Raw genomic sequence first — 20,566 nt, 5'->3', positions numbered from 1 at the left:
TAATATGAAGAATTTCTTTATTATAGTTTATCTACTTTGTGTTATGCATTGCACACAGTTTTGTAATGAGTCGTTTTCCACAAAATGATGTGAGAAGTAAAGAATTATATGCATTTTATATACTTTTATTTTATTAAGGTTGTTCTACAATTGAGTTGCGCTTTTAGCTTAGAGATCTGGATTAAACCACATACCTACATATCTATATCTACTCAAAACAAGCAACGTATCGTAAAGATTGACATCGTAAGAAAGTATAGCTCAACCAGCTTTTGCCCGCGTGGCCCTTTGGATTTGAAGTCTTTTTGGATCTTGGCTTATATGGGATATTATAAAAAATACCTACAAATAAACAAACAATTTAAAAGTTTAAGGATACTTACTTATCTAGACCAAGACATTCTTCTATAGAAACTGTCATCCCTTGTGTTGCGATAATATTTAACCTATGTCCTTACCTATAGTTTTACACTATCGCTAACCAAATTTTATTAAAATATGTTTATAGTTAAGGTGTGAAAGCATAACAAACATTTAACTTTCCGTTTTATAATAACCCCCACCCCCAACTTCACATGGACAACCGTGACCCGGAACCATGAAAAGTGATATATCTACACTTCCTCATGAATCATTCTAGATGGTACAAACTGTAATAAATCTGAGCAGTAGTTTTTGAGTTTATCGCCAACAGACAGAGGCGGCGAAGACTGTTTTTATGTAATAGGTAGGTACGTATAAAAGTTAGACATAATGTCAATGACATTCTTGTAGGCTAAACAACTTTTTCAATATATATTATTGAATTCCCTTTATCTCATAATCTCCATACGTTCACTACTACGTAAGCTTAACATCGAAAGAACGGCTTTCGTTCGAACGTTATTCTCCGACTTTCTTTGCAAATTCGAACTACCACGAAAAAGTATCCTTTACAAGTTAATAATACACACACAAAAAAACGTGGCATTTTATTGATAATTTTTTAATCTGTTTAGATCTAGATCGAGATTACATTACTAAATTTTTAACCCTTATCTAATGTATGGTTGCGAAACCTGGGAAGTTACAAAGAGCAGAACACAACAACCAGGTTTTCGTGAACCGCTGCCTTCGTCAAATCATTGGAATATTATAGCCCGAGAGAATTTCTAATCATTAGCTATGGGAGCTATGCAGTTAGATACCAATTGACAGGACTCGACGTGGAGTAAAATTAAGAGAGCTTATCGGTCTGATCAGCTTTTCTACGCTGGATGCCCGCTGCTCCACCTGGGGGACATAGGACCTTAACTCAAGTCAGGGAATTAGGGATACTCAAAGAAACAAATAGCTTCTATAAAACCGTTTTAGTAAAAGCGTGAAAGTGTAACAGAATGAGTTAGTTTCGTTGATTATATAACTGTAGCGAAGTGGGTCTGAAGCCGACCCAACAAGGCAGCGTCAATATTAAATAAATAAAACAAAATTGGTTTTATTGGAAAAATATTTATTGACTCTTAATAACTAATAACAAATACTTAATGGCAGGTATCACTTACTAAAGAATTACTTGTTGACAAAACAACGTCATTACTCTTGAACAAACGTTAGGTATATTTACCGCGTTTAATATATGTTTCATTTAACGAATTAAACATTTTTTAAACACTACATACATAATTCCAGTCTCTACAGATAACAAGTGTTGTCTTTCAATCTAATATCGCTAGCGTGCCTATGACCTAATTAAAATATCTGTGGCTTCAAAAAAATATATTTGCTTAAGTTTACCTCTTATCTCGTTGATATAAATTAATCACTGAAGGATTCCTACCCTATATTTAAATGATCCTAATCCTTGGGATTGATTTGCTCCAGTTCAAACAATTTCTACGTTTCAAAACTTAGCGATTAAAAAGAGTGGCAGAAAGTTGCCAGTCCTTCTTGCCCGCTCGCCATTGATTTGCGAACTGGTATTAAATGTAAATTTAGAAATAACTTAATTATTTTCTGGCGTTCATAAGTGTACTTGTTTACCTATATGAATAAATTTATTTTGACTTTGACCTATACGTACATCGCCTTAAAATAATTCTACGTCTAGGTTACACGTAATGTATGACTTTGTTTATGATATAAATTATGGTTTGAAGTATTTGCTCTTTAAGTGAAAAACATTTAATGGAAACTGGCGAGTCGTATAGCTAACATTCCTCGATATCGATTATGACGCCATCCGAAGTTTTCAAGTTAGCACTATATTGAAAGAACTACATCGAATATGGACGCAGCATATACGGTGGGGGATGGGCCTATTAGAGGCCTAATCAGTACCTTCTAAATCCCATAGGACATAAAAGCCGGTTATAGTAGAGATTTTCTCTTTAACTATTATAGAGTTTTTGTAACATCAACGCTATTTAAACTAAACAAATTAGATCGCTAATGGAAGACAAAGTACTTGGGCGGCGTTGACGCGACTTAGATATATAATTAGTATTATTATTATATATTAGTATTATTGTATATATTTTAGTATGTACTTCTAATAAATATATAGTTCCAATAGGTATAATCTGCGAGCACTATCGTCACTCAAGCCTGAGAGTGCAGTCTTTCATAACGTGGGGGGGGGGGGGATTTAGGGGGAACTTGGATTGATGCGGGGGGGTTAATTTTTGAAATTTGGAATTAGAATTAGAGTTTTTTATTATGTCTTGAAAATCTACTCTCAACTAGGGACTTCTGCTTTCTATATGTGCATTTAACACTCAGTCGTAAACAAACACCGTAAGATTAGAGCAAACACATGTGAAAGGAACTTCGTTATCTCACAAGCAAAAGAATTTTATAAGTTTAAAATAATAAAGTCAAAAGCAACTACCTTATGTAAAACTAAAATCATACACATTGGTATTCAATATACATTTAAAAAGTTACTGTAAGTCAATGATGACTCCGCTTGACATTAAGAAATCTTAACAGTAATCTAAATTCATAAAAATATTATCCCAGCTTTGAGTTATCATAACATAATAAGTTCGCGCGGTACAATTTGTAATCATAGATAATACCTAAGTTACGATCGTAAACAAAAAAAATACGTAGTATCAAATATTTGTATGAAAAATCATACTTGGGTAATGTGTAACAGTTTTATTAAAAGTCGAGACTCACTAGAGACTCCTGTTAATAAAAAATGTATGAGATCATAGACCTCAACAGGGCCCATTTTCTGAATATTTAAATTTCGTTAGAAAGCAAATCAAATTTCGGGTCTTCTAGATAGATCAATTATTCTGGAAGAGCGTCTCCAGTGTTTTGAATTAAAAGGTTATTTTTTAAACCCTAAGATTTATCACTAAAATATTACACTATATAAATCTGGAACACTTATATTTGTTTTATAAGAGAGCGAGACTTGTACTTTAACATTACGTAGCACCCTGAAGCTTATTACTAAAATTTTAATTGTTAAAATATTCATACTAACTCTTAAGATAATACATACACACACAGACAGATAAAATAATTAACGTTCATTTTAGGTGTTCGTCGACTTTCAGATTTTGACGAACAATTTTTTGACAACACATTTCTTGACAACTAATTTTTTGACAACACATTTTTTGACAAACTTTTTGAGAATATATTTTTTGACAATTTTTGCCATCATGGACACAAAATTTAAATACTATTAATATTTAAACACTTTATTCAAAGTTGAAAACTGTCTAAAACAACAACCAGCCTTATCATTTTCATTACACAAGCCTCTTATTATCAATCAAATTCACTTATATAATAAACAATTGTTAAATAAATAAATAGAACTCAAACCATTTATTGAGAATGAAAATTGCTTTTCCTTATCCATAACACTAAATAGAAAAATAAAAACAACTTTTAAACTCAACGGTTGAATTATATTCTGTAAATTGGCCATTTTACAATAGGTATATTTTTATATTGGAGATTTTACCCAGGGTACCCAAAATGATTGACTTAAAACAGAAAATCTAATTTTGATTACTATGTATTTACGGGCACAAACTTTTACATTGCTTCGAAAATATAAAATTATTAATATTAAATGTTCATTTGTCCGAGTAATTTATGTTTATTTGTACCAAAATTTATCAACTCGCTTGTTAGTGTTGTTATGCAAGCCCAGTTTAAGGATGTACTGGCATAGTACTGGAATACTACGGTGTCAGAACACTTACGTTACTTACAAAAAGAATAGTTTATCTGCGAGCGCTTCGCTGGTGTTCTTTCCTATGTTCTGTCCGACCAGATAAGCCAGTTTATGTGCGTACTGGCATGGTGCTGGCACTCTCACCGTGCCAGGCCAATTGTAGTATAAATGTGTGAGTTTGTACGTAAGTCTTTGGCATTGGTCCGGTGGCATTTTACTATCGTCATTAATAACGACGTAGTGGGTGGGTGTAACCGTACCTTGGTTCACCTTTTGTGAGACTATTAGGAAGTCGTACCTGGAAGAGTTTTATCAATTACTGCTTGTCCGGGTCTGGTCTTTACATTTTGAATGTGTTAGGGATTCTAATGGGTTTTTTATCGACTCAGTATTTTTAAGGTAATTTATTACACAATTCTTTCTTTATAATGAATAGCTTTCAATAACTTTATTATTAACTCTCATATTATTATCTCTCAATACAATTGTTAGCTAACTTTATATTTTTCGATAAATTCATCGAAGAAAGGCAGTTTCTGACTATTCGCAATATAATGGAACAATATTTAACAGTTTAAAACTTTTTAATTTGTATCTACCCTAAAAAATATACAAAAAATACTCACCAGTCCCTCCTAGTAATAGCGTGATCTACAACCGTCCCTGGAGCAGGATTTTCTAACTGTCCCGGACCGCACTTCAAAAATATTCGTGTATTTATACGCTTCTGTACGATGACGTACGTAATCTTTGGTACGTATTGCGTATCCACTTCTTGGATAGTAATCCTCAACTGCGGTATTTCGTATGTTTGCACTTGTTTAAACTGTCCATCGCCAACACCGTCCCTGTTATTCGTAATTATTTACTAAACAGTTTATTGTAAAGAAACAATTTTTAAATTAAACATACAGCCAATACTATATATATACAACGAACATTATGTATTAACAAAAACAATATACTAAAAACTTCAGTGTTTAGGTATCTATATTAGGTACATAAAAACCATTTCAATTTGCTTCAAAAATACGCGTTTGGAGACATGGAGTAAGTCAAGACTCGCGTCCTTATTATAATAATTTAAATTCAATTTATTTATAAGTTCTAAAGCAACGCGTATGCATGAAATTATACAAGAAAATGTGACATTACGAATTTACACAGATATACATACACGTCAATTATATTGAACATAAGCAAGCTAGCAAGGGAAAAAATTAAACAAACAATCACAAAATAAATTAATAATTAAACTAAATTTAAACTTAAACCCCATTCTGGGGATTATTAATAATTGTTCAAATGTAATTTGTCTATATTTATCCTGTATACTCTATAGTAAATTTCATGCCTTTCTATAACTGTTAACTCTCTCTGTTCTGTGCCATAATAAAGAAACTCTATTGTAATAATAATAAACTATGATAATGTGCTCTGTAAAATAGCTATGATAATAGCAACATTGACACATCATTAATAGAGTCCATTCTCTATACTTTACGAAAAATACTTCGATATCGTAATAAAATCTAAGAATCAAAACACAATTTGACAGGTTAACAATAACATGGCTGGAGGTAATTTATAGGTCATATATTTATTTATTTACACTTCGTTACACTACAATATTTTAATGAACATAATTAAATCAAAAGGAGGGCAACTGGCGGCCTTATCGCTTTCGAGCGATCTTTTCCAGGCAACCACTGTGAGTAAAGAATCAAATAAAAATGTATTAAATTACATAAGATAGGCAAGTAGTGCAAAAATACATGGAATACACATATATTACATATAACAGGAACATAAAAAATCATATATACATACCTATATATAATTATTCTGTCTGGTAAATATCCGTTGGTAATAAGATAATGCCTCAAGGAATTTACGAGGCACGCCTTTAGACAGTCTATTATCTCTTGGCCTTGCTCCTGGAAGACGGCTGTTGAATACCACTTCGTAAGACTTTGCGTGTATGACGCTACGAAACCTATAAAATTGTTTAATTTAATATTAAAGCGTTATCAAATTGTACTATACAAATAAAAGTTACTAAATTTATGGAAAACCAGAGACTAGATAATAAATAGACTAAATACTCTTCTATTAATTTGCGATTAATTATGCGATTTTATATTATTGCCAATCTAACATATCTCAAATCACAATCTAGTCTTGAGCGCTATCAAATATGCGCAACAGGAAAAGGGTTTGACAGCTCTTAAAACTAGATTTATGTTTGATTGGCGTTGAATATTACGTTCAATGTTACCCAATATTAAAAAAATGTGTGCGTGTACTAGTGTACACACGTAAGAAGTGAAACTTTTTTTATGATCTTATCTACTATATGCAACTTTACAGAAATTTTTTAAATAAAGTTAAATTAGATAATTTTAACAAAAGGCTTATATTATCATAGACATGAATACAAATAATACAATTATTTCATTTTACCTTTCATTAATTGTAATAGAATTATTACTATCATTGTTATCGTTATTATATATTTTTGTTATTAATGGCTCTATAAGAGATTCTACTCTTCGAATCAACCGTGGTAGGGAGAAGAAAAAGATGGCGCGTAACGTAAAAATGTGACGCATAACGGAGTGATGTGACGCGTAACCGAAAAATGTTACGGCAATTTTTTTACAACCCCCATAAAGAAGTTTCACACAATACAATTTGAATACAAAACACCATGAACATAGTTTTGGCTAACTTTGTCTCATTATATTACATACGTGTGTATTCAGTGAACTCTTCTAACACAAGTACAGTGTACAGTGAGCTGTATTAGCAAAATTGGGCGTGCAGCTCTTAACCCTGAGCTTACGTTTTCGGCTGTGTATCATCTTTATATGTGGGAATTGAATAGTCACTGGTACGATAAAAATAAACAACAATGAATTCAAAAAATCACGCATCAACTACTTGCTGATAAAAAAAATAGGCCAAGGATTGTACGGCCCCAATTTTCATACTTACTGCAAACACTGGGCCGTCGTCGCGAGGGATCATGGTAGCTGTCCGTCCCGACCACCATCACGGACTTGATGGGAATATGGATGTGCCACAATGTCCCACCTAGCTTGCAGTTCATTTGCAATAGAATCTTCTGAGTAATCGAACGCACTTTCTGCTGGTTCATTATTGTCCGGGCGTTTATTACCTGAAAGTTTTTTTTTATTTCTAAAGTTTCCATCCTTAAGGAGGCTACCCAGTTACTAAATTCGAACATACATACAAAACACACAAATAACAACTTGAATGCTCCCGTATTACGTATACGGAACATAATGTTAGTGTCAGCCAATCAAAAGTCGACATGTGCTCGCAACGATCTCTGATTGGTCTACGGATTGTTCATAACCATGATCTAGATCGTTTAACCATATACTCAACTTAACCTTAAAGAGCAGAAGAGATAAGATCAGCGACCAAAGTAGAGGACATGATAAAGAAAATAAGGCAATTGATGGATGGCGCTGGACCGGGCACATGACGAGATAGCAGGTTGAAATGGACAAAAATAATTACAGAATGGCAAGACTTGAATGCGCCCGAATGATTTTAGAACGTTTATGCATACAAGTTCCTCGGGTCGGGAGTCGTTTGTACAATCGAAGATGTTTTCACATTCCACATTGTCGAACAAACGTTGCCAGAAACTCTCCAATTAATAGATTATGTCGCTACCATAATGAAATTGCACAGAGTTTTGACATTTTTCATGGTTCTCTGGCCTCAGCTAAGAGTAGAATTAGGACACAGTACTGATAATTTATTTTCTTAGTTCAAAGTTTAATTCTTTTATAGTGTGTATTTTTCATTTTTATGGTTATTCGTATTAACACCGTATATTGTATCTACTTGATTTCACTTGTCGTGTCCACATGTTATAGGGACGCCACCGCTTTTTATATATTTTTTTGTATCTATGTCAATTTATATCATGTGTTTGTCCTAATTATGTGGTCCCAATAAAAAAAGACAGAGCAAGAGATGGGCAGACGGTATAAAGAGAATAGGACGCACAACTTGCACAAGAATAGCTAACATTAGAAAAGAATGGTGGCAGCTGGAAGAGGCCACAGGACACGCTGATTACCCAAAACGGGTCAACTGCTGTATTAAATTAAGTTTTTTTTAATGTAACTTAAATAAGTGTTAATGTATTATACTGGGTGTCAGCAATAAAGGCTTAATAAAAAAAACTAGTATGCAACGTTCATCCTTTTGAAAGAGATTAAAGAAAATAAATGGATTAGTAAGTGTTTGCATCACTACAGAACTACTCCAGTATCTATCTTCTGTAACAAATAAATTATTACCTGTGAAGGTATCCCCGCATCCGAACAACACACCCTCTTAATCGCAGAATAGCGATCATCGCGCGACGAAGGGCATATAACGACAATAATTTGCGGCCTTGTTTGTATCGCCTCTCTAAGACCCACAACGAATGAATCAGTTCGATCGTTCGGCAATCGCAACAATTGCGGCTTTTCGATCGTTATACCCATTGGCTTACAGCAACGTTGGACTGTTTCAATGAAATTCTGGAAATTGAGAACACTTATTTAACGTATTGTAACGTACATTAAATAAGACGTTTATTTAACGTAGTCGTTACATTGGTCAATGTATTTATGCAAATTAAAAAAATAATATAAAAATGTTCAAACTAATTAATTATAGACGAATAATGTATTATTTTATTTTAAAATCTATATTTGTAAGAAATAAAAGTTAATTCATATGATTTTTAAATTATAAATTTTCGATTACATTTGTGATATAGAACAGTGTTGGTCTAGTGCCTTCAGCGCGCGAATCTCATCCCCAAGGTCATAGGTTCGATCCCCGGCTGTGCACCAATGGACTTTCATTCTATGTGCGCATTTAACTTCCGCTCAAACGGTGAAAGAAAACATCGTGATGAAGCCACATGTCTTAAACCCAAAAGACATATAAGATTAAAAAATTATCATGAAATAGGTTCAGAAATCTGAGGCCCTGGCCTAAAGAGGTTGTAGCGCCACCAATTCATTTTTAATTCATATGATTATATGTAAGTAGCCGCGTACAAATTATTTGAACTAATGTATGGCATAAGTAATAGGCAATCATTACTCCCCTTACCATCAAGTATAAGACTGATAGGCTTTATAAATCAGATGAAAAAAAAAATTAAAGTATTTTTAACAGAATTTTCGGTTACATTTCTGACTTAATTTGAAAAATGTTGAATATTTGCATATGGGGCCGTTCGAGTATTACGAAGCACTACATAAGTATTATAGGCCGTCCCCTATAGTGCTTACGTACGGTTCTTTGATTTTCTTATTCGGTGATTACGTCAGCAGTAACTATTAAATTTTTTACACATATTAATATTTTAATTATATGTATGTCCCACACATATTAATTATATGTATGGGACATTGTGTATGAGTGAAAACGTAATGTATTTCGAGGATTCCTACAAATTTCAGTAAATCTGCTTACGTAATACTTGAAAGGGCATACATCGAACATACGAATAACCCTAATATATTACAAGATTAAGTTAAATAAATATCACATAACAATTTCTCGTTGCCTAAGATAGTTTGTTAACAAATAAATATTTTTATTTACCGACTTCAAAAAGTGTTATTTATATAAAGCAACATATTAAAAAATATTAATGTTACCATAGTTGTCTGTTTGTCCCGATCGGTGAACAGGACAGCCCACTTGTATATATCTACAGCTTGCATCACGGAATTCTTCGCGACGTCACCATTCCAGTCAGCATTGGGTTTCCCGGGGACTTTCACGTTGTTCCCGAAGTATAGGGCTTCGGGGGGCAGAGTCCTAGCTGTTATATCTATTGTCTCAGGCGCGAGGCTCAGACCCCAGCCTTTTAAGCGGTTTCTTGCCGACTCATTATTCAATACATTGCTGACGAACTAAAAACAATTAACTCGAGAATAATGCACCGCAAAACCAGTGTCGATTATAGGTATTTTGGTCATTTTTTAGCAATATCTTCAACCATAATCGTTATATTTCAGCCAATTTATACAGTACATTATGATTTTATTCACATAAACCTTCGTAAAAATTAAAACCCATACAAAAATGGGTATTTTTTGGGTTCATACAGAATCAAAATTTTGAAGAACATAGTATTGTCTATTTTTGTCTAAATTTAATCCGTTCAAAAAGTGTTTTTCTTAATTTTGAAGAATTCTATTTATTAAACATGTAAGAATTCTTCATAAATATTTTTGCGCCTATATATATATATATAATATTGGATATATATATATATATGTATCCAATATGCGTGTGCTTGTCATTAAACCTCCTAAACGGCTCGACGGACTTTGATGAAATTTTTGTATTTTAGGTCGTGTAGAAATTTTATATTTCTTATTTCACGTTGGTGAACAAAATTGTCAATAACTTTTTTTTACCTATAACTTCTATGACTAGCAAATACTAAATTTAATTCTCAGCAGGATTTCCATTTAACTTACCTGTTTAAAGGCCGCGTATCGCTGATTCGGCGTGATTCGCGTGTACGTAGCGACATCTTTCATTAACCGGAAGTTGTTCCTCTGGTCGTCTGTCAATCCCGTCAGCTGACACAGTTCCGGAATCAGACATATCATATAGTCCACTTCCTTTTCCTCGCCGGCTATGCGTTTTGTGTCCCTAAAATAGTTGTTTAGGAATCAAACCTCTTGTCTAAACAGAAAATAAATACAATCCAAACCCCAATCTATACCAATATAAAAAAAAGTTATGTTTGTAAGGTTATACAGGTAATGTCTAGATCTAGAGAACCGAATTTTAATGTTCTTTTACCAATAGAAAGTAAAACGTTACGTGTCTCAACCGTTGTATTCCCGAAAAATACACTTGCATAGTTAGAATTGCAAACTCAATTTCTTCGCAATATAACTTGTACTTATCCAGTGCTTGACGTATTCGCCAGTATGTTGATTTTAAAAAACGCATTGTTTTTTGCTTAACAATAAGTAAAAATACTAGTATTTTTTTTAAACATATACCATAATTGCCATATATATACTTCAGAAGACATAGCTGGTAACATAAACTGTAGATAGCTTTACGCATGATGTGGTGAATAAATAATTATCAGATACCAAGTGACAACTGACAATCACTAGACAGACATGACATCTCATATGACAATCAGAATCGACAGTTATCTGTCAAATATGTTTTGACATATGGGTCTTACTTATGCGCTAAGCTTAGTTTAATAAAAGAAATGTTTCTCTTTTATTTCTCGTTGAAACAGTGGGCACAAAGATGGAATTTCACCAGACTTTCTGGAAGATTATTAGAGGTTTTAAGGGGTTTAAGAGGGGGCCTATGGCTGGCCATACGTCATTCTCGTGACTGGTCGTACTTGAAATCGTGTTATGCGGTGATGTTTGTTATTTATGACTATGTATTTGCGTGTTGTTCCCACGAGAACGTAAGTGCGTGCTCCTATTTCATCATGCCTCCTACTGGTAGAGGATCTTTGACAATCTGAGACAAATCTTTGTTTTTTTATTATTATTATTAATTACATAAGATGTCATGTGGAACATGGTGTAATGGTTGCAGATCCTTACAATCGTTATGAAAAACAAAAACTTGGCGATTAAAAAGAGTGGCGGAGTGTTTATTGCCAGTTCTTCTAGTTCTTCGTTCTACGCCCTGGATTTGAGAACTGGCAGTAAATGTAAAATTAGAAGCATTTTCTATACATTTCTGTTTTTGACGTTGCCTATATGAAGAAATAATTTTGAATTTTTCAGGAATTGTGACCAATCTACACCCGATGATATCCATTAAAGTTTAATATGTAGTCGGTAATAATAATTAACTATACTTACTAACATAATTTCATGCGACTTCGACTCAATGGACTTGAAACCAAATATTTATTAATTATTAATTATTAATTTACAAATAATTAATTTTTAAGGAAATTGACCTTTAAATTTAAGACTTGCGTATAAAGGTAGCTTTAATATGTAATCCGTTAGTATAGTGTTTTATTAATAAAAAAACTTAAAGAAGTGAAACTTTATCGGCGTTGGAAAAAAATACCGTTACATTTTTCCGTTACGCGCCTTTTTTTCTTGTCCCTACCACGGTCGATTCGAAGAGATTCGAAGCTATTAATAACAAAAATATATAATAACAATTAATGAAATTCTACACTAATCTTAGTAGTAATAAGGTAAAATGAAATAATTGTATTATTTGTTCATGTCCATGATAATAAAAGCCTTTTGTTAAAATGTATATAATTTAACTTTATTTAACCAATTTCTGTAAAGTTGCATATAGTAGATTTTTTTTTGAAAAATAAGGTCATAAAGAAGTTTCGCTTCTTACGTGTGTACACTAGTACACGCACACATTTTTATATAGAACTAGCGGATCCGACAAACGTTGTTCTGTACGAACGTCTTACATTAAAAAAAAACGAATAATGTTAATAATTCTCAACTCCACTTGAACACACAAAAAATTTCATTAAAATCTATAGAGCCGTTTAGGCGTTTTATTACGAACACATGCACAGAAGATTTATATATATATATATACCAGCTGTATATTCACGGTAAATAACCTAGATACCTATTGAAGCGCCATCTGCCGGGCTGGTTTGTGAATGTAAACCATCGAGAGTGCCACACAAACAGTTCATTCAAATCGGTAAAGGAGTAAAAGAGTAATTATGTGACGAACACACGTACGAGTTATCTTTAGATAGATAGTAGCAATAAGGACCTGCTTTCGTTTTAAATACCTTGAAATTAAAATCGGTTGATCCCAATCCATAATATCGATGTTATAATTCTTCTTGTAGTAATCGATGTATGATATCTGCACGGGGACTCCATTTTCTTTTCTCTCAAATGTCGATTTCGGCGTTAAATTATCGTCGATGCCGTCAACCCTGAAATTATTAATAAAATAATAAAAAAACTGAATTTCATTTATTTATTTACTGTATATGTCGCAGTAAAGTAGTTAAATCAGAGAGTTAATTGAATCTTCAGACAGCTAATTAAAAATCGATATTCAATCAAGTCGCTAAAGTTCCGTCAGACAAGTGAGTGAACGAAACGTTCCTAGGCAACAACGTAACTAAGCTAACCTAACCATTTACAATAAAGCAAAACACGGAATTTCCAAGCTCTCAGTTCTTCACGATCACACCGAAATAACAATAACAAATACAATAATCATGGCGGAGTCTTGTTTTACCATCTTGTTTTACAGTCAGACAGATAGTTAAACGTTTTCGACGCTGCTTTATTTAAATCAAAATGCTAGCGACTTGATTGAATATCGACATTTAATTAACTGTCGAGAGATTCAATTAACTCTCTAGTTTAACTACTTGACTGCGACATATATATAATTTGAAATAAAAATGAAGTTTATAACCGTGTGATGCAAACACAAACTGGATACAGTTTTCTATCCACTAGGACTTTAATACTAAGGCCAGTGACATAAACATCATATATTAAATTGCGAAATTAAGAAATCAACTGAATAAGAATTTTATGCAGATTATGTCTGATAAGTATATTGTTTTGTTATACATAATTTATAATTGTTGGATTTATGTAATAAGTGCATACATAGGTTTTGAAAAAGCTATCCTTTACCCGTGAATATATTGCTACTTAGGCGTTATCTTTCATACAACTCTAATATTTTAACTATATAACCATTGTGATCTATTATTTACTATCCGTTAAATAATGATGTAAGACTTTCTGGTCCTTCCGTCCGGTTTCCTTTTCACCATTCTTACCCACCACATTATAAAATACATGGCAAAGAAAAAAATATTGCGCTTGCGTTTACAATATTTTATGTTGACCTCCTAATTATTTAGGGAAAATTCAAGTACTATGTAACGTTACGTAACGCTGAAATTAAGCGTTATTGTAAATATTATTTTCGACTTTCCAGTACTTTACACCACATAACGGTAAGTTGTAGGTATACTAGGTAGGATTCACTGGGTGGTCACGAAACGATTTACTATTGGGTACAGAAAATATTGGGTCAAAAAATCTCCAAACATTGTTTGACGTAATGCTTGAACACTCCCTAAGTATTGTACTGGTTTTGTCAAAACTAAATAAATACTTACCGATACAATTTCTTGTTATAACTGGTCATAACAGAGCTACCGAACAGCGTTTCCTTAACCAACCTCTTCCAGTTCGCTCCATGCGCTTGCACAGTATCTTTTATGAAAGATAACACGCTCTGGGTACGCAACACCCGGTGAGTGGAATCAAGGGTCAACATTAAACCGCCTTCGTATTCATTTACCGCTGTCACATATCTGGAAACATGTTAAAAATAAAATAAAATATTAACATTATTATTATTTTTTATCAGAGGGCGACGACCGGACTTGATGATAAGTGATACCGCCGTTTATGGATACACTCATTACTAGACGGCTGGCAAATGTGTTGCCGGCCCATTAAGACCTTGATATTGAAGGACTTTAAGGAATATAAGGAATTATAATTTTAAAGTTAAATATATGTTAATAAATGTTAATATATGTTAATAAACCACATGACCGTCAGAATTAAATATAGAATAGATTTATTATTATCCTACAAGTAATTTATTGTTGTAATGTTAGGAAAGTCTGATATAGACAATAGATTTGACATACTAGATGTCAATTGCAGATTTCTAGTTAGGTTCTTTAGAGATTTAGGGGTGCCAAAAATATTAATTAGGAATCAAATTATGATAAAGCAAATGCGACGTTTATAGTCAAGAGCGGATCCAAGAGGTTATGGCCTGTCCTGAATCCTGAGTTGATTGGACACTTTTAAAAAAGTTATAGGAGAGGGCGACATGAGCCTAAGGGTCGCCCATCATATCACTCAGGTAAGACCCCGAGGTTAACATTCATTATATAAAAAAACTAATATTGTCTATGCTTAACACATTTATATAACTCGATATTTTGAATTACAGCGCTTGTAGTCAGCGAAAAGCAAAAACATATTTGGTAAAAACAAATTGGTCCAATGTAGCTTTTAAATACAGCGTTTATTTTAATCCATTAATAATAATAAAGTGTATTTGCCTCTGCAGCTGACCAGAGGTGATTTGTCAGAGGCTGGTGCCTCTCATGGGGCTATAGAAGTCTTGTGGTAGCAGATCACCAGCCATTGTGGAACATGGTGCAATGGTTGCAGCTCCATACAAAACTTGTGTAAAACAACAAAACTTGGCAATTAAAAAGAGTGGCGGAGAGTTTATTGCCAGTTCTTCTCTTCCGTTCTACGCCCTTGATTTAAGAACTGGCAGTAAATGTAAAATTAGAACAATACATTTCTTTTTTTGACGTTCATAAGTGTACGTAACACAATGTTACCTATATGAATAAATGATTTTTAACTTTTGAATACAATTACAATAAAATTACGACAATATTTTATAAATATGAAGGCCAACAATGGAAGTAAATTCGCAATCATACCCGATAAAAAAAAGTTACATTTAATATCTATAATGTGTATATATAGTTACTGTCATAATCCTTATATCTTTCTTCTTTATTATAGCTACAGGTATATTTGTCGTTATCCGGTTTTATAAATTTTGAACTGTCATGTTTTGTTGTTTTGCTTTGCTCTGTATCACATTTATTATTAGTGAAACTTTTTGTGGACACATCCAATGTGTTTATTTTATGTCTCAACTTAACTTTTTTTTATTGTACCTGTTATCTTTCCAAATAAATAAATATAAAAAAATTATCTTGCAAATAGACTTACCCAGGCCAAACTTCCAACTTGTGTTGCGGTATTTGTATGGCCGCATGCTCGTTGAAGTGTTGTCGCCCAAAACGCACCAACTCGAGGTCAGACATTATATGTTTGAAGAGCAGATTGTATATATGTATCATCTCGCTTAGGCGTCGAGTACGATTGAATATTATCTGTAAATACACGTACAGACAATAAATAAAAAGTCATAAAATAATTAAAATTCACAGATTAAAGTTATTAAAGAACTAGCTGACGCGGCAAACGTCGTTTTGCAAAATGTATATTATTAAGCATTTTTTTAGTTCAATAAAAATAACTATCTACTATAATAAAAAATAGTGGTTGATCATATAGGGGTGATAATTAAGGCTTGTGTGTATTCATGTATGTTGTATCATTAAATAAAAACATTTTTTTTGTCAAAAAATGAAAAAAAAAATCGGACAGCCCTTATCACTTAGGGGTTGGAAATATAGATAGTAGCCGATTCTCAGACAGACAGATTTTTTATAAGAATCGGTCGAGCCGTTTCGGAGGAGTATGGGAACAAACATTGTGACACGAGAATTTTATACATATAGAGAAGATATAAAAAACACAGCGCTCAAAATACTATTTACGTAGACAAAACCATTAGAACATTATGTTTGATTTTGAAGTCGGTTAAAAGGACTGTAGTCCTTTCATGCGTTACTCAAGGAAACTCTACCCGAAAGTTCGCAAGTGCATCGCAATCCTTTTAATCTGTACTATTTTCTTGAAAGACCCAAGTCAAACTGAAACTATTGAAATTAGTATGAGGTGATAACTAATATCAAATAATCTCCTCTAAAAAAAAGGTTCCTTTATAAAAAGCAACAAACGAAAATTTATACTCACAGTAATATTAACTTTACTGTCGTCATATGGGTTAGTTGAGACAAGATCAGTGACGTCATTCGGCAGCCGTTGAGGAACGTATAGTATTGATCCGTCAAACGTCTTCACTTCGAAGAGGTGTCTATGTTCTGTAAAAAAAAAACAGTTTAGTCTATGTGACCGAATTTGACATACGGGAGTCAGAGTTCCATTAATCATTAGAGTCGAGACTTTACCATTACAGTCAAGATTTCTCTCTGACCCGAGTTTCTAGCTTACAGAAGGGGTCTGTCTAACATATAGAGGTTTATAAAACTATAGAAAACAATAACAGACACCTTTCATTTGAATGAAATAAGAGTCCGTCGAAATTTAAGAATGAGTCATAAAACATAGAAGTTAAATGTGTTTAACTTTCATTTAGGCAGCGTTCAAGTATTACTTCATTAATTTGGGGGGGGGTCCTCGGAAATTTAAGAATGAGTCATAAAACATAGAAGTTAAATGTGTTTAACTTTCAATTGGGCAGCGTTCAAGTATTACTTCATTAATTTGGGGGGGGGGGCCCCCGGAAATTTAAGAATGAGTCATAAAACATAGAAGTTAAATGTGTTTAACTTTCATTTAGGCAGCGTTCAAGTATTACTTCATTAATTTGGGGGGGGGGGTCCTCGGAAATTTAAGAATGAGTCATAAAACATAGAAGTTAAATGTGTTTAACTTTCAATTGGGCAGCGTTCAAGTATTACTTCATTAATTTGGGGGGGGGTCCTCGGAAATTTAAGAATGAGTCATAAAACATAGAAGTTAAATGTGTTTAACTTTCAATTGGGCAGCGTTCAAGTATTACTTCATTAATTTGGGGGGGGGGGGGTCCTCGGAAATTTAAGAATGAGTCATAAAACATAGAAGTTAATGTGTTGGAATGTGGAGGCCCTCTTGTAAAACGTTATGATGCGGGGCGAAGATTTAATTACACGTTATTGATAATATTATATTGGACTTTCCAGTACAGTAAAGATATAAAAAATCACTGTAGTGGTTCGAAACGATTTACTATTGGATACAGAAAAGGTTACGGTGCGTTTTATGGGGGGGGGGGGGCCAGAATCTCCAAAAATTGCGTGACGTAATACTTTAACGCTCCTTTATAGAGGAATGGGCCAGTATAAATCTCACTTGTACGCGCGACAGTCACTTAGGGGCCGTTCAAGTTTTACGTACAATTTATATTACAATTTTCCTGTGTTGTGGGTGACCACTCTACCGACAAAGAAAGAAAAACTCACCATTAAGCAATTTAAACCGCAGATGCTTGTGGTCCTGGTCGGGTTCATATTTAACTTGATACTCAAAAACGTTACTTTCTTCAAACTTTAGGTATATGTAGTTGGCTGTGACGTCACACGGCGTCCCAGTCGTACCTTTCATTACAACTGGGGGAGTATCTTTTATTTCTCTCTATAATAAGAAACAAAAATATAAATAAAGGCAATTTTAAAAAATTTACTCTATGACTGTCAACTGAAAAAAAACTATAGAATAAATTAGATAGGTAGGTTTCAGGGTTCGGGATGTTTTATTCATGAAAACACAGTGGTACTTAATATTAAATTTAACACTAACAAAATACTTATTCTTGCCCACTGATGAGGCATCAGAGACCGCCGTGATGGTGCTAGCTGCCATTTGATCAGTTACTGAATCAACTACACTAGCAGCACTACTACCAGGTGGGGACAAATGCGATTGGGCAGCTCTTCTGAAAAATATAATTTAATGTTATCTACAATATTGTCTTTGGTTTATGCCAGTACACATTAACACTTGATTAAGGTCCTTGGCTGACAAGGTTGTTGTGCTGTCAAAACTTCAAGCTATAATAATATATTTACAAAAATTATAAATGTATGGAAGAATCTACTCTTGAATCACCCAAGCCTTTAATCCATTATTTCTATCCTTCTCTCAGAGGTGTCTTAAGGCATTGTCATACAATACAATCTGTCATCTATCCAACTATCACATCTACACAACATCTATCACTCATAGAATCCATTGTATAAGAAAATCTCTAATAGCTATTCAATTTAGGTTCTTGTATACTTACAAAGATTGAATCAATTTGAGACCTCTCCCCATACTCTTCGGGGCACTGCTGCTTGGTTTAACATCTGATGCTGGACATAATAACGGAGCATCTGGAAAAATATTCCATCATCATCAGTGTTTTTAAGGCATACAAAACAGATAAATGAAACTTAATATGTAGAAAAGAAATAAGTTTTCCAAGTCTTTTGTTATCTTAGAATTTAGTTAGCAATGATTAATAAATATTTGACACACAAATTTCCACTATAGAGAAATAAAAAAAGGATTGTTACCTAGTGATGTAATATTTTTATTTCTTATTGGTTAACAGAACCTTGTAAAGTAAAATCAACAGATGTTCATATATCATAAGATATAACTCAATGAAATGTATATAATATAAATTATCAAATATTACAGTAAACATACCTCCTCCTCCACCAGGTTTGTGAAGCATTTTACTAAGTAATGCAATTTTCCCTCTTCCTCCACCAGCTGGGGGTGGTGCCATGGCTGAAGAAACCTTTTAATGTAATATAACCTTAATTAATTTTAATTTTAGGGTAAAAAGTCTATTATTATCTCTATAGCAATTGTATATATTGTTGTATGAAAAAGCATTAATTTATATGGACAACAAGAAAAACTAACCAGACTAGTAATTTCAAAGTTTAGTTTTTTAAATAGAAACAAGCATTATGCGTACCCAAAACAAGAAGTTACAAGTACCCAAAATTACAAGAAACAGGTAGTATATTGTATTACTAATGTATAATGCAATGTGTTTAAAGTAGTGCCACAAAATACAAAAGTATTTCCTGCATGGTGAGAACATACAGGGAGCTCAATCAACTTTAATTAATAACAATGACAATATAACAATGGTTCTTACTGCACTTAAAATATTTGGGGCATAGCTATCAGCTATACTAGGTGCATAGCTTGATGCAGCACTTGGTGGTGGGTACATATCAAGAGAACTTGAGGTTTCACTAGATATGTCTTGCTTTTGAGATTCCACATTCTTTTGAGCTCGTAACGATTGAATTAACGCCAGACCACGGCCACGACCCTTTGATGGGTCTGCCATTATTTCCAGATAATACTTTTTCGGTATACACCTAGAAAACGAAATAAAATAAGGAGGGTAATGAAATTATTTTTATAATACTTTTGCTTTGTTAACCTAATTTTTTATAATAGGTCTTTCAGACACTAGAGCAGTTTTATTTAAGGCGTAAAAACAAAACAAGGAAGTATATGTTATCAACGTGTGAAAAACTTTGAAAGTTTTGTAAATTCCTCTGGTCAATTTTAAAGTTTTGAGATTCGAATATATTGTATAAGAATTGTATTGTACGTACTGTAAAAAAGACAAAAGATTCGTTCTACAAAATACTGTAACCTTTTATAACGATTTTATTTTAAGTTTTTATTGCTGACGATTTTAATTTAACTTCTAAAAAGTAGAAACACTATAGAACTCAAAAAGCAATGCATCGACTTACGACTATCAACTATCAAATCTTTTATCTTAAGTCTCCACTCTCCACAGATTGAAGTACAGAACACACTT

The 20,566-nt window shown here is 33.1% G+C and overlaps 1 protein-coding gene across 3 annotated transcripts; it reads right to left on the bottom strand.

Annotated features, from left to right (window-relative positions):
- Positions 1-1,498: 1,498 nt before the first annotated feature.
- On the bottom strand, positions 1,499-20,563 carry LOC123712703 (piwi-like protein Ago3). 3 transcript variants are annotated; one of them, XM_045665917.1, is made up of 17 exons: positions 20,499-20,563; positions 19,883-20,111; positions 19,420-19,513; positions 19,010-19,100; positions 18,526-18,661; positions 18,189-18,360; positions 16,921-17,048; positions 16,048-16,211; positions 14,388-14,585; positions 13,023-13,172; positions 10,720-10,897; positions 9,889-10,146; positions 8,524-8,751; positions 7,178-7,361; positions 6,011-6,176; positions 4,807-5,028; positions 1,499-4,478 (listed from the first exon to the last, which is right to left on the bottom strand). In XM_045665917.1, the coding sequence occupies exons 2-17, from the start codon at positions 20,078-20,080 to the stop codon at positions 4,214-4,216; spliced, it is 2,832 nt and encodes a 943-aa protein (XP_045521873.1). In that variant the 5' UTR covers positions 20,081-20,111; positions 20,499-20,563; the 3' UTR covers positions 1,499-4,213. The 3 variants fall into 3 exon arrangements, with proteins under 3 accessions (XP_045521873.1, XP_045521872.1, XP_045521871.1); XM_045665916.1 differs by having other exon boundaries at positions 20,396-20,504; XM_045665915.1 differs by lacking the exon at positions 20,499-20,563 and adding an exon at positions 20,355-20,491.
- Between the last annotated feature and the right edge of the window lie 3 nt (positions 20,564-20,566).

Source organism: Pieris brassicae, chromosome 8 (genome assembly GCF_905147105.1).
Source record: "Pieris brassicae chromosome 8, ilPieBrab1.1, whole genome shotgun sequence".
NCBI classification, from domain to species: Eukaryota; Metazoa; Arthropoda; class Insecta; order Lepidoptera; family Pieridae; genus Pieris; species Pieris brassicae.
The sequence above is the reverse complement of the archived record's forward strand: the minus strand, read 5'-3'. Positions and strand labels throughout refer to the sequence as shown.